Source organism: Lynx rufus, unplaced genomic scaffold (assembly GCF_022079265.1).
Source record: "Lynx rufus isolate CCGP_SWC_20201006 ecotype Redwood Valley unplaced genomic scaffold, mLynRuf1.p SCAF_7, whole genome shotgun sequence".
Classification (NCBI taxonomy): domain Eukaryota; kingdom Metazoa; phylum Chordata; class Mammalia; order Carnivora; family Felidae; genus Lynx; species Lynx rufus.
In genome coordinates, this window is record NW_025814889.1 from 102,887,433 (window position 1) to 102,901,220 (window position 13,788).

Sequence of the window (13,788 nt, forward strand, 5' to 3'; positions counted from 1 at the left end):
AGGGCTCGAACTCAAGAATCACAAGACTGAGACCTGAGCTAAAATCAAGAGCCAGATGCTTAACCAACCATACCACTCGGGCACCTCACTCAACTAACATTTCATAAAGGTTTTCATTTATAAATTTCCCTAATCTTACTCTACATGAACTAAAACTAACACACAACATTAAATGATGTCTAAATATGCATTAGGAAAAAAATGCTATTAATGCCATAGGTTCCAAAACAACACCTTTCTCTCATTTTGGTTATAATTGAAATATTTTAAAAGATGACATCAGCTTGATTATCCAGACTACCTTTCACTGAAATGGAGTAAGCAGAATTGCTAAATGAGAATAGCCTTTACTGGATTTACTGATTTGTGGGTTACTGATAGATTGATTGAAATGATAGGAACAAGATTACAATAAATAATATTTCTGAAGTTTAACATAATCATTTTCCTTAATACTTTTGGTAAAACTCTGACTAATAACAGATTTAGAGTAGAATTTTAACAAATGTAGAAATGTGAAATGAAGATTGTTTTCAGCAACAGTATGGTGGCATTATACTAATTTTATATTTTGACCCAATTATAAATGACTTAAAGTCAGGATCAAACAAGTTTCCAGTTAAGTATACTAACAGAAGTTGTATAATATCGGTTTTCTATATTTCTTGCAGCATTTTTTTTTAACAACTAGTCACTTGAAACATATCTCAATTAAGTTTCACACAGTATTTTCTAAATTATTTTATGTTTATTTTGAGAGGCAGAGAGAAACAGAGCATGAGTGGGGGAGGGGCAGAGAGAGAGGGAGACACAGAATCCGAAGCAGGCTCCAGGCTCTGAGCTGTCAGCACAGAGCCCAATGCGGGCCTCGAACCCACGAATCGTGGGATGACGACCTGAGCCAAAGTCGGACACTCAACTGACTGAGCTATGCAGGCACCCCTCACACGGTATTTTCTATGCAGCTAGTTTGGTGCAATTGATAAAATCATAACCTGATCAAATTGTTCCATGTTCAGGTCCAAGATCTGTAAACAATTAGAATTTAAGCTTATTTCTATATATCTATTTTTTCAATAGTTAGATTCTGAAACAGACAGAACACACTTAAACTTATCATTATTACTTTTTTGTTGTTGATGTTATTACAGTGAAACAGAATGAGAGCGAGACACAGAGGGAGAGAGAGAATCTTAGGCAGGCTCCATGCTCAGTGCAGAGCCCGACACAGGGCTCAAACCCACGACCCTGGGATCAAGACCTGAGCCAAAATCAAGAATCAGATGCTCAACCAACTGAGCCACCCAAGCACCCAAAGCTTATTCTTTATTGGTAGATTTAAATAGGGTCTTTTATTAGATTACACATTTTGTAGCTAAATGTTATTTCACAGTAATTCTAGCAATCAAATTACATTCCTTCATAATGGAATGTTTCTCAAAATGGATAGACTATATTTGTATGAGAACTAGTATAGAAGAAGAAATTGGGAGGAGTGGTAGCCTGCTTCTCGTGTGTGTATTCAAGACGGACAATTACAGAGGCAGTTTAAAGTAATCTCTAAAACTCTTGCCAAAAAGAGAAAATATTAGAAAAAAACAAAATCAAGAGCAGGGATCCTCTTTTATAATTTAAAAATTACAATAATTTTTTTAATGTTTATTTATCTTTGAGAGACAGAGAGAGAGAGAGAGTGCAAGCCAGGGAAAGGTAGAGAAGGAGAGGGAGACAGAGGATCCAAAGCGGGCTTTGCACTGACAGCAGAGAGCCCAATGCAGGGCTTGAACTCATGAACCATGAGAACATGACCTGAACCAAAGTCAGATGCTCAACCACTGAGCCACCCAGGCACCCTTAAAATTATAATAATTTTAAGAAGGAAAATGCTTGATGTTTTTTACACATTAATACTCTACGCAAATGTAAACTTCACCTCAGATTTGTTAACTAGAAGCCTCTATATTTCTGTGGCAACAAAGAACAACTCAATAATTACTATACCTATTAAAGTTGACAATTCCAGTCTAAATGGGGGGAAGGGTGTGGAGGAGAAATACCAGTATCATTGAAATGACTTGTGAAAAAACAACTGCTAAGACTGACATTAGTCTTAAAAGTTTCAAAGACTATGTAATTAGACCTTCCGGTAACCTCAAAGCCTGTTACACAACTGATTTAAAATAATACTTTGTCTGAAATAATCTTCCTTGCAATGGGATGGTTTATATTACTACAGGGAAGGAGAAAGACCTATATAGAGCTTAGAAAATGTTGGCAAGGCACCAACTGTTTGTGTAAGTTTAAATAAGACATTCTTGCTTCAGTTAAGCTTAGAATGGTCACTAAGGAAATCCCACGAATTGTCTTTACAGGTGCACTGGCAGATCAGAACTTGTAAAGTATAAACAAATATAAAAGCATGTGTGAAATATGATCAGAGAAATACAAGCCCAACTAAATATAGCAAAATAATACTAAAGTTATTCAAAAAACTAATTAATGACAAAGCCATAGCTCTCAATAAAATTATGGCATAACATGCTAACTGGCCCTCAGGACTAAATTAAAGCAGCTATACTCGTATATGTAATGTAGCAAGATACACTGCTGAGGATGAATGCAGAACAAAGTATCGGTAATGTATAATTGATAAAACAGTAAGAAAAATGAGAAAACAAGAACTTTATCAAATTAACAAAGATTAAAACAGGAAAAACTCATCATTCCCCTTCTTTTTCTGAATGATTCAGTCCTAAAGCCATTAGATAGGGCAGAGCTAGATAGGGAGGAAACAGTGCCCCAAACCAGGCAATCAGAAGACTGGAGCCCTACATGAAGAAGAACAGTCTCCAAGGAGAAGCAACCCAGCATGAGGTCTCAGAGTCTGAACATGAACAAAGAAAGACCCTAGGAAGGGCAGCCTATCACAGGATGACAGAAGCTAAGCAGGGTAAGGAAGGAATCCTGGGGAGTGGAAGAGGAGGGGTGATCTAGGGCAGCGAGTCACAACTCAAGCAGGGTAGAGAGGGCATCCAGGATGCCCAAGCCTAAAGAGTGTCAGCAGAGTGTTCATGCACAAGGAAAGCCAACATGGGATATCAGCAGAACCCACTTGTGGTGAGGAGGGCATAAATAGAGGCAAAGGGTGGCAATGAGAGATAGGTTACATACAAGGGATTGAACAAATAAGAAAACATCACAGATAATGGGAAGCAAGTTTCTCGATGTTTGTTTCTCACAAAAGAGAGTTACAAATACTAGAATAAAACCCTATGAGATTAGAATTGAAAGTTATCAGTATAAATTCATTTCAGTATCTACCCAGATAGGTGTAGGTAGGTAGGCAGACAGAAGACAAAATAGATATGTACACATATGTATGTATATATAGATATACACATATTTTGTAGGTCTATACTCAGAGAGGGACCAGGAATGGTGACACTTCAATAACATAAACATACCTACAGTGCATATCTTGGCTTCAAAATATTTTCCAGTAAAAGGAATCAGAGCTCCTTGGCTTCTTAAAGAAATAGCTGCTTCTAAAGTTGGTGTAGAAAAGTTAAAGATGAGCCTGTAATATCATATTATGCCAAGGAAGTATTCCAATTCCAAGAATGGAGAAGTGGCAAAGGATACAAAAGTTCAAATGAGCTCCCAGTGGCAAAATATGGGATAATTTGATCAAAATAAATGATGGTGTGACAGGCAGAATAACGACCCTCAAAAATGTCTAGGTCTTAAACCTGTAATCTTCAAACATATTAGGTTATATGGCAAAGGGAAATTAAGGCCGCTAATCAACAACCCTAAATAGGAAGATTATCCTAGATTATCTGATAGGCCCAACTATGTCTTAAACCCTGTAACTTTCAAACCTATTAGGTTATATGGCAAAGGGAAATTAAGGTTGCTAATCAACAACCCTAAATAGGAAGATTATCCTAGATTATCTGATAGCCCAACGTAATCACAAGGGTTATTAAAAGTGGAAGACAGCCCCCCTTCGGGTGAGCTCAAGCCCTGCTTTGGACGAACACGAGTCCCGCTTCGGGTGAGCCGTGCTTCTCTCTCTCTCTTTTTCTCTCCCTTTCTCTCTCTCTCTGTCTCTCCTGGGATTCTCTTTTTCTCTGCCCCTTGCTCACTTATGCCCCCTGCTCAAAAAGAAAAGGGAGGGGGAGACAGAGGCAGAAGAAAGTCAGAGGAAGATACGACTAAGAAGAATGGTCAGAAAGAAGACCTCCAGATGGCTAACACATGAAAAAATGCTCAACATCACTCATCATGAGGGAAATACAAATCAAAAACCACAATGAGATACCACCTAACACCTGTCAGAATGGCTAAAGTTAACAAATCAGGCAACAACACATGTTGGCGAGGATGCAGAGAAAGAGGAACCCTTTTGCACTGCTGGTGGGAATGCAAACTGGTACAGCCACTCTGGAAAAAAGTATGGAGGTTCCTCAAAGAATTAAAAATAGAACTACCCTATGACCCAGCAATTGCACTGCTACGTTATTTATCCAAAGGATACAGGTGTGCTGTTTCAAAGGGGCACAAGCACCCCAATGTATTTTATAGCAGCACCATCAACAATAGCCAAAGTATGGAAAGAGCCCAAACGTCCATTGACGGATGAATGGATAAAGAAGATGTGGTATATATATACAATGGAGCATTACTCGGCAATCAAAATGAAATCTTGCCATTTGCAACAACATGGATAGAACGAGAGAGTATTATGCTAATTAAAACTAAGTCAGTCAGAGAAAGACAAACATCATATGACTTCCACTCGTATGTGGAATTTAAGATATAAAACAGATGAACATAAGGGAAGGGAAGCAAAAATAATATAAAAACAGGGAAGGGGCCAAACCATAAGAGACTCTTAAATATGGAGAACAAACTGAGGGTTGCTGGAGGGGTTGTGGGTGGGAGGATGAGCTGAATGGGCAAGAGGGATTAAGGAGGGCACTTGGTGCTTTAGCACTAGGTGTTATATGTAGGGGATGAATCACTGGATTCTACTCCTGCAATCATTATTGCAATATTTGCTAACTAACTTGGATGTAAATTAAAAAAAAAAAAAAGATAAGCAAAAATAAAATAAACTACACTTACAATTTTGCAACCGAGATAACTACTGTAATACCTTGAAGATTTTTTAACATACACATATATGTGTAATATATATGTAAACACATACATAGTATATATTCACATTTTTAAATAAAAATAGGATTATATTATATTTTTAAAAAGGAAGAAAGGTCAGAATGACAAAATGTAGGAAGTACTCAACCCACCACTGTTGGCTTTGATGGAAGAAGGAAGAACATTGGAAAAGGCAAGGAAGTGGATTCCTTAGAGCCTCCAAAGAGAAATGCAGCCCTAATTTAAGCCCTTGAAGTCGTTGATTTTAATCCTTGATTTTGGCCAATGAGACCCACGTAGGGCTTGCAATTACAAAGCTGTAAGATGATAAATTTGTACTATTTTTAAGATAAGTTTGTAGTAATTTGTTACAACAGCACTAGAAAACTAGTACAGACAGTAACAGGGTATAACCCATCAGATAAAATAAGTAATAGTGAGTCAATACAGATATACAGATATAAATACAGAAAGGTGATAGAAAGTTTAAAGAATTAAGGTACCTATATGGTTCAAAGTATCCACAAAATACTTATTAAGAAAGGGAAAGTGAAGCCTGAAAATCACATGACCAGAATGATCAGCAGTAGCAATGGGACAAATTACAATTATGTGCCACCTGATAAGATACACAATGAGAAGAATATAGCATCAATTCTGTGATATTCCTGACAAAGATCTATAACTTGAATCTAATTATGCATAAACATTAGGTAACCCAAACTGAAGGATATATCATAAAATAACTGACCTATAATCTTTTAAAGTGTTAAGATTAAGAAAGAGTCACTATGGAACTGTTTCAGAGTGAAGGAAACTAAAGAGGTAACAGCAACTAAATGCAACACATAATTCTGAATTAGATCCTTCTGCTATACTTAGAACATCATTGGGACAACTAACTGGTCAAACCTGAATAAGATCTAAATATCAGATGGCAAGAATGTGTCATTTTTAATTTTCTATTTTTATTTTTTAATGTTTACTTTTTGAGAGAGACAGAGAGAATGAGGGGCAGAGAGAGAAGGGGACAGAAAATCCAAAGCAGCCTCTGTGCTGACAGCAGAGTCCAATGTGGGGCTTCAATTCACGAACTATGAGATAATGACCTGAGCCGAAGTCTGACACTCAACTGACTGAGCCACCCAGGTGTCCCTGATTTCCTGTTTTTAAAAGCTGTCCTGTGGTTATGTAGGAGTCTCTGTAAAAAATACACAGGAAAGGGGAGAAAGGCTCTTTCCTTTCTGTCTGGTGGCAACCATCAGCTCAAAGGTAAGCCAAGATGGGTGTTTACAGGTACATCCAAGAGCTATGGAGGAAGAAGCAGTCCAATGCAACACGCTCTCTTCTCAGAGTACACTTCTGGTAGTACCAGCAGCTCTCTGTACTCGACAGGGCCTTTGCCCAAACTGGCCCAAAAAAGCACACACACAAGGATACAAGGCCAAGCAAGGTTATATCATATATTGGATTTGTGTGCAGTATGGGTGGCCACAAACACCAAGTGCCTAAGGGTGCAGCCTACAGAAAGCCTGCTCATCATGGCATTAACCAGCTAAAGCTTTCCCAAAGCCTTCAGTCTCTTGCAGAAGAGTGAGCTGGACACCACTGTGGGGGTCTGAGAGTCCTGAATTCTTACTAGCTTGGCAAAGATTCCACATACAAATTCTGTCAAGTTATCCTCATTGATCAATTCCATAAAGCTATCAGAAGAAATCCTGACACGCAGTGAATCACCAAACCAGTCTACAAGCACAGGGAGATGTGAGGGCTGACATCTGCAGGCTATGAGAATGTGGCCTTGGAAAGGGTAACAAGGTCCACCATGCTACTGGTGGTTCTCACCATGCTACTGGTGGTTCTCGCCATGCAGCAGGGAGAAGATGAATACTCTCCAGCTCCACTATTACTGCTAACATAAGTGATGTTTGTAAAATTCTGAGCTGATACACAATTTAGGACAGTCATAACTGCTTAAAAGTGTCCTTTAATTTGTCTGCTAAAATTCATTGTCTGCAGAATGTTCCATGAATGCACTGTCAAATTATGAAAATTAAAATGCAATAATGTTTGAAGACTATAAGTGGTGGTGTATCTTGTATCTAGTAAGATAAACGCTTCTGTCTTTGCTTTATCTTATTGGGAAGTTTATAGGTCAGTGTTTAACTGCTGTTTGGTATAACAGGTGTAAAATAACTTCTGTAACAGTGGAATGCAGAAGCTAGCCATGTAGATTTGTTGATGCATGTAACGATACCAACAGCTTCATTGAGGTGATATAATGCTCTAGTGGTTTCCTCTCAAATGGCTGTTTTTAGGAGTTTGGTAAGAACAAGCTTTTTTTTTTTTTTAGTTTTTTTTTTTTTTCAACGTTTATTTATTTTTGGGACAGAGAGAGACAGAGCATGAATGGGGGAGGGGCAGAGAGAGAGGGAGACACAGAATCGGAAACAGGCTCCAGGCTCTGAGCCATCGGCCCAGAGCCTGACACGGGGCTCGAACTCACGGACCGCGAGATCGTGACCTGGCTGAAGTCGGACGCTTAACCGACTGCGCCACCCAGGCGCCCCAAGAACAAGCTTTTTTAAATTAGATTTTGCTTAGAAATATGAAGAATAGCCTAATCTTTTTATCATGATTATATGCAGAATAACAAAGTTAACCAAGGCCCACATTTTTAGGGTTAATCCGATATTCCATTTACTTAGTGGCTGCTTCTGAAAGAATAGTTTAAAAGAATGCTACCATTTTTAGAACTGAATAAAACTGCTGCAAGAGGGTTCTCTTACAAATGAAAATAAATCCTGCTTTACCCAAGCAAAATTGCCTTGGTCTCCACAGTACTGCTGAAGTTCACATAAAAGGCAAAGGCTCCTGTTCCATCCCACAACTCTATGGCATCCATAGAATACTGAATTTCATGCAAAGCACTCAGTAATGGTATTTATACTGGGGTATATTAAAACTGATGGAAACTGAACATTAGGTAAATGAGAAGAATTTACCTTAAGACTTATAAGTTAGTAACCAATGCTAGGATTGGGAAACTGGTGGCTATCAGATAGTGTGGGGATAAAGAATTAAAGTTGGCGTTGATCAGCATAGAAAGAAAAGAAAAGAAAAGAAAAGAAAAGAAAAGAAAAGAGAAAAGAAAAGAAGAAAATTGAGGGTAATAGGACATGAGATTAGCAACTTATTCTCAAACAATTTAGGGGCAAAAGTTTCTGTACAATACTTATAACATTTTTTTCTTTTTTCTTTTTTTTTATTTGAGGAGAGAGAGCACTTGAGCAGGAGAGAAGGGCAGAGGGAGGGAAGGAGGGGGAGTGAGAGAAGGAGGGAGGGAGGGAGGGAGGGAGAGGGAGAGAAAGAGAATCTTAAGCAGGCTCCACACACAGCGTGGAGCCCAATGCAGGGCTTGATCCCAGGACCCTGGGATCATGACCTGAGCTGAAACCAAGAGTCGGACACTCAACCAACTGAGCCATCCAGTCACTCCCTTATAACTTTTCATTAAACTTGAGACTGTTTTAAAAGGAAAATCAATAAATAAATCAAATAAAAACAGAAGAAACATAAAACTCATAAATGCCCTCCCACAAAATGCCATTGATTATATAAACTGATAAACCTTTTCTCATAAATAATTTAGTCAATATGTATCAGAAATTTTTTAAGTCCTTATAATCCTTTGTTTTTTGGCCCAATAAATTTATCTCTGGAAATCTGGACAAATAATTCAAAACACAAAAGTTTAACCTACACAGATTAAACTTCAGTATTATTTACAACAGTAAAAAAATATATATAACCACTGAGGATTTCCATTAATAAGAAATTTGTGTTAACTACTATATACATTAAAATAGAAAACTTTAGGGACACCTGGGTGGCTCAGTCATTAAGCATCTTACTTCAGCTCAGGTCATGATCTCACGGTTTGTGAGGAGTTGGAATCCCTTATCAGGTGAGCTGGAGCCCCGCTTTGGGTGATCCCTGCTTCTTTCTCTCTCTCTCTGCCCCTCGCTCACTTGTGTGCTCTCTCTCTCTCTCTCTTTCTCTCTCCCCCTTCCCTCCCCTCCCTCTCTCTGCCTGCCCCTGGCTTACTTGTGCCCCCACCTCCCCCCTCTCTCTCTAAAAGAAAGAAAGAAAGCTGTATGCCACTGAAAATAATATATGAAGAGCTCTGAATAACATGAAAAAATGGCCATACTGCAAAGAACATTTTGGAAATAGCATCACAATTACAAATGCACACTCCTTTTCACCCAGAAATTCCACTGCTAGGATTTTATCCTACTGATTTACATACACATATATGCAAAGCAATATGTATTTTAAGTTTTTCACCACCACACTGGTTGTAATAGTAAAAGATTATAAATAACCTAAATAGCCATCAATAGAAATTAGAAAAATTATGGTACATCTATAACATAGAACATTCTCCATTTGCAAAAAGTAATAGGGAAGTTCTTTATGTAATACTGTGGAAGTCTCACCACAATATTAAGGGAAAAGAACAAAACAGTGGTATGTATATAGGGATATGTGTATAGACATACAGACATACATATAAAGATAAATTTGTTTACAGAAATACTGAGAGAAGTGCTGCTTATCAGCTCACAACATGTTATAACAGGGTAGGTACTTCTAGTACCTGGATACGGAGGCGCAGATAAACCTGCATCACTTCATCAGCCCTCCTGTCAGTATCTCTGACTCAAAGAGCAGTTCTGCATCTGTGTTTCCAAACTACTTCAAAATATTTTGCCTCTCTCTGCCAAAAAAAAAAAAAAAAAAAAAAGCCTTTTTATCATAACCTTGCCAATTAATAGGGAAGTTTATATTTCATTTTGTTCATCAGTAAAATGGGGAGATGTTTGTATTGCTCAGAAACTCCTTTTAAAATGATACCATAGGAGCGCCTGGGTGGCTCAGTCGGTTAAGCGTCCGACTTAGGCTCAGGTCATGATCTCGCGGTCCATGAGTTCAAGCCCTGCGTCGGGCTCTGTGCTGACAGCTCAGAGCCTGGAGCCTGTTTCAGATTCTGTGTCTGACCCTCCCCCATTCATGCTCTGTCTCTCTCTGTCTCAAAAATAAATAAACGTTAAAAAATAAGTAAGTAAAATAAAATGATATCATAATAAAAAACTTTAAAAAAGTCAAAACTGGAGGTGCCTGACTGGCTCAGTCAGAAGAGCATGCAACTCTTGATCTCAGTGTCGTAAGTTCAAGTCCCACAGTTAGGTGTAGAGACTACTTAAATAAATAAACTTAAAAAAAACTTTTTAAATAAAAAGTCTAAATTAAACTCTGAAAAGATGACACAGTGGCCTAGGATCTCAAAATGTCAGCAAATCAATGTAATTCTAGATTATATCAAGACCAATCCCAAATTACAATTTAAACAGAGTAATCTGCTTTATACTGAGGCATTCTGACACCATCAACTCCCAATTTTCTTTGCCACAAAAACCCAAAATAACAGCTAATTTGAAACCGAGTTTAAATGTATTTGTATAATTATATAGAAGTATAGATGTTTCTGGCAATTCACAATACTACATATGGTATTTTGTTACTATGTTTAAATATCTGACTTTGTATAAACTAGATACAACTCTTTATTTGCTACACAATTCTAATGAAATTATCAGCCTCTGGCAGAAGTGTCCACTCATACTTACTAATTCTAACTTTATTAAGAGCAAAAAGGTAATTATTTTTCCTGTTACTTTACAACAGATACTATTTAAACCTGCTTAATGAGATAGCAGATATTCACTGATTGGGAACAAAGAACCACATAGTCAAAAAGTATTTGGATGCAAGGAAAATCAGTGGTTAAATCCATTGAAAGTACTTAAATGGAGCTGATGCAACCAAAAGGAGAAGGAAAAAATTATTAGAAGCTACTTAAAATTATTGTTAAAATAGCAACTGACATCCTGGTATTTTTAAATATTCATTTGTAAAATTAAAAAATTAAATAAGAAATTTTTAGGGACACCTGGCTGAGTCGGTAAATACCTAACCTGATCTCAGAGTTGTGAGTTCAGGCCTCATGTTGTGCATAGAGCTTACTTTAAAAAAACAAGCAAATTAATTAAAAAAGTAATTTACTTAAAAAATAAATTTTTAAGATAATTTTTAATTTTAATTGTTTTTTTAATGTTTACTTATCTTATAAAGAGAGAGAGACAGAACACGAATAGGGAAGGGGCAGAGAGACACAGAATCTGAAGCAGGCTCCAGGCTCTATGCTGTCAGCACAGAGCCCAACACGGGGCTAGAACCCACAAGCCATGAGATCATGACCTGAGCCAAAGTCAGATGCTTAACCAACTGAGCCACCCAGGTGCCCCAAGATAATTTTTTTAAATTAAATTTAAATAAATACTCACTTGTAGCAGATAAGAACTGCCTGGATCTAATAAGCTGGCAGCTTCATTCTGCATCGTGTTCTGTTGTGTAATTGCATCTTCTCGTTTCCGCTCTTTCTGCCCTGCTTCATCGTCTTCATATTCATCTAAGCACTGAAAGAAAGAATAGTTTCCATTTTATTTCCATATAATATTAACAGAATGTTGTGACAGTATGTGAAGACACATTTGATAACATTAAAGAAGTATCTGTGCATACAGCAATATGTACATTTAATTCCTGTAAACTAAATTATCTGCTTAAAATTCCAACCTCCACATTCATACCCCTGATAACTCACCTTTTCTCTAGACTCCAAATAGCAGTTACAGGGTTTGCCTAAAGGTAAGATTCATTTCTTCTTTTCTTACATTCATTCAACAAGTAAACAAATGATGTTTACCTCTTTTCAGAGAATAACAAAAGATATAACCAAGACGTGGACTTTTTAGACCAGTGGGAAGATTGTGCGTGTGTGCATGTGTGCGTGTGTGTGACGCAGGAGACTAGTATGTTCTGCCATGATCCATGAAACTACAGGAAGCTAAATGTTAACTTGCAAGCAGGGTGAGACCTCAGACCCTTCATAGTTCTTGAGAGAGGTGAGGATTCGAAAGGCATATGCTCTGATCACAAGGAACATAAATAGCTTGAGAAGTATAGACTTTCCACCACATAACACAGAAAGAAGTTACACTGCCACAATTCCCCAGAATATAAGTAAAACATGATCAAAACTGATTTGGGGGGGTAGCACATGGGTGGCTAAGTCGGTTGAGTGTCCGACTCTTGATTTCAGCTCAGGTCATGATCCCAGGGTCACAGGATTGAGCCCTGCATGAGGCTCTATGGTGAATATGGAGCCTGCTTAAGATTCTCTCTCTCTGGAGGAATCAAAATAGAGGAGAAATACAGGGATCCAAAGTTCCCTCATCCATCAAGCACAGCACTATTGAGGCCAGAAGACTTGGAATTCTAGGAATCTTGGCGAAAGAAGGACAGAAACATCCCCAGGGGGCCCACAGGGACAACCTGACGGACCATAGGTGCGTTATTGCAAATTGGGAGATAAAATGGTCAGTGTAGGCATGGAGGGGAGGGATCCCCTTCTGTGGAGAGACAAAAGGAAGAGAAAGAGAGGCTGTGGAAGTGTATTTGGACAAGAGAAAAACCACGGACCGGGGAATAGAAAAAATGGAGAAGTAATCAATTTATAACTCGATCCAGGGTTGCAGGGCTTCTACCAGACTGGGGCCGGCCACCCTGTACATACACCTGGCAGGGGACGGGAGGGTGGGCAGGAGCTAGCCCTGGGCTCAGTAGCTAAGTCAGAGGCACAGTCAGAGAGAAAAATCCTCTCCCTGAGTGCTGTGGGAAGAAGGTAGATAGCTCCAAGGACAAAAGACCCTGCAGGCACCAGCCAGTCAGAGGCCCTTTGTAGGCTGGCTGGGGGGAGTGGCACTACCCCATAACCAGGGCCTGCAGAGCAGGATCCTTTAAGACATTGGGGTTTGAATCCCAGCTGAGCACCTGGAAAGCACAGCAAACTGGAGCAGGGCAGAAGAGCCCACTCGCACATGCACAACATTGTGAAAATGGCCTGAATAGTGTGGTCTGGGACACCTGGTCAGGGAAAGAAAGAATGGGGTGTTGCCATTTTTCTCCCCATCACCAACAAAGTGGGGTTTCAGGGAACAGGACTGCAGCCCCCAGCGGAGGCAGGACTGCCTACACCAAACCACGCCTCCCCATGCCTCATAGCTACATATGTATCAACGCAAGATTCACACTGACTGAACCAGAGGGCCCCACCTCTAGACCAGCGCAACCACTGGTTCCAAGGCACAATCAGATACCAGTCCAGCGGTTTTGCATTTTCTGATTGATTCTTGGTTAATTCTTATTTTAGATATGTAGATAGGTTTTTTTCCTTCCCTTTCTTCCTCTTAGTTCATCCCTTCCCTATTCTGAATATTCTGGTCATTGGTTTGTTTAAGTGGACGTTTTTAATCTATTCTTTTTACACCTTTTCTGTATCTCCTTCTTCTTCATTTTCCTCTCTCTCTGGATTAAATTGTATACTTTCTCTAATTCCTGCCTAGTCAATTTTTCTTCTCTTTTCTTTTTCCCCACCTCTATCATTTCTCTCTTTATATGGTATAAGGCTTCTTCCACCACCACCACCCCTTTTTAAAT

The 13,788-nt window shown here is 38.8% G+C and overlaps 1 protein-coding gene and 1 pseudogene across 1 annotated transcript in view; one reads left to right on the plus strand and one right to left on the minus strand.

Annotated features, from left to right (window-relative positions):
• PAWR (pro-apoptotic WT1 regulator) overlaps window positions 1-13,788 on the minus strand; it is a 124,768-nt gene that overhangs the window by 30,012 nt on the left and 80,968 nt on the right. The window contains exon 2 of the mRNA XM_047066643.1: window positions 11,574-11,705. Coding sequence (XP_046922599.1) covers window positions 11,574-11,705 — 132 coding nt within the window. The remainder of the gene's footprint in view (window positions 1-11,573; window positions 11,706-13,788) is intronic.
• LOC124502149 (60S ribosomal protein L15-like) lies at window positions 6,446-7,158 on the plus strand (annotated as a pseudogene).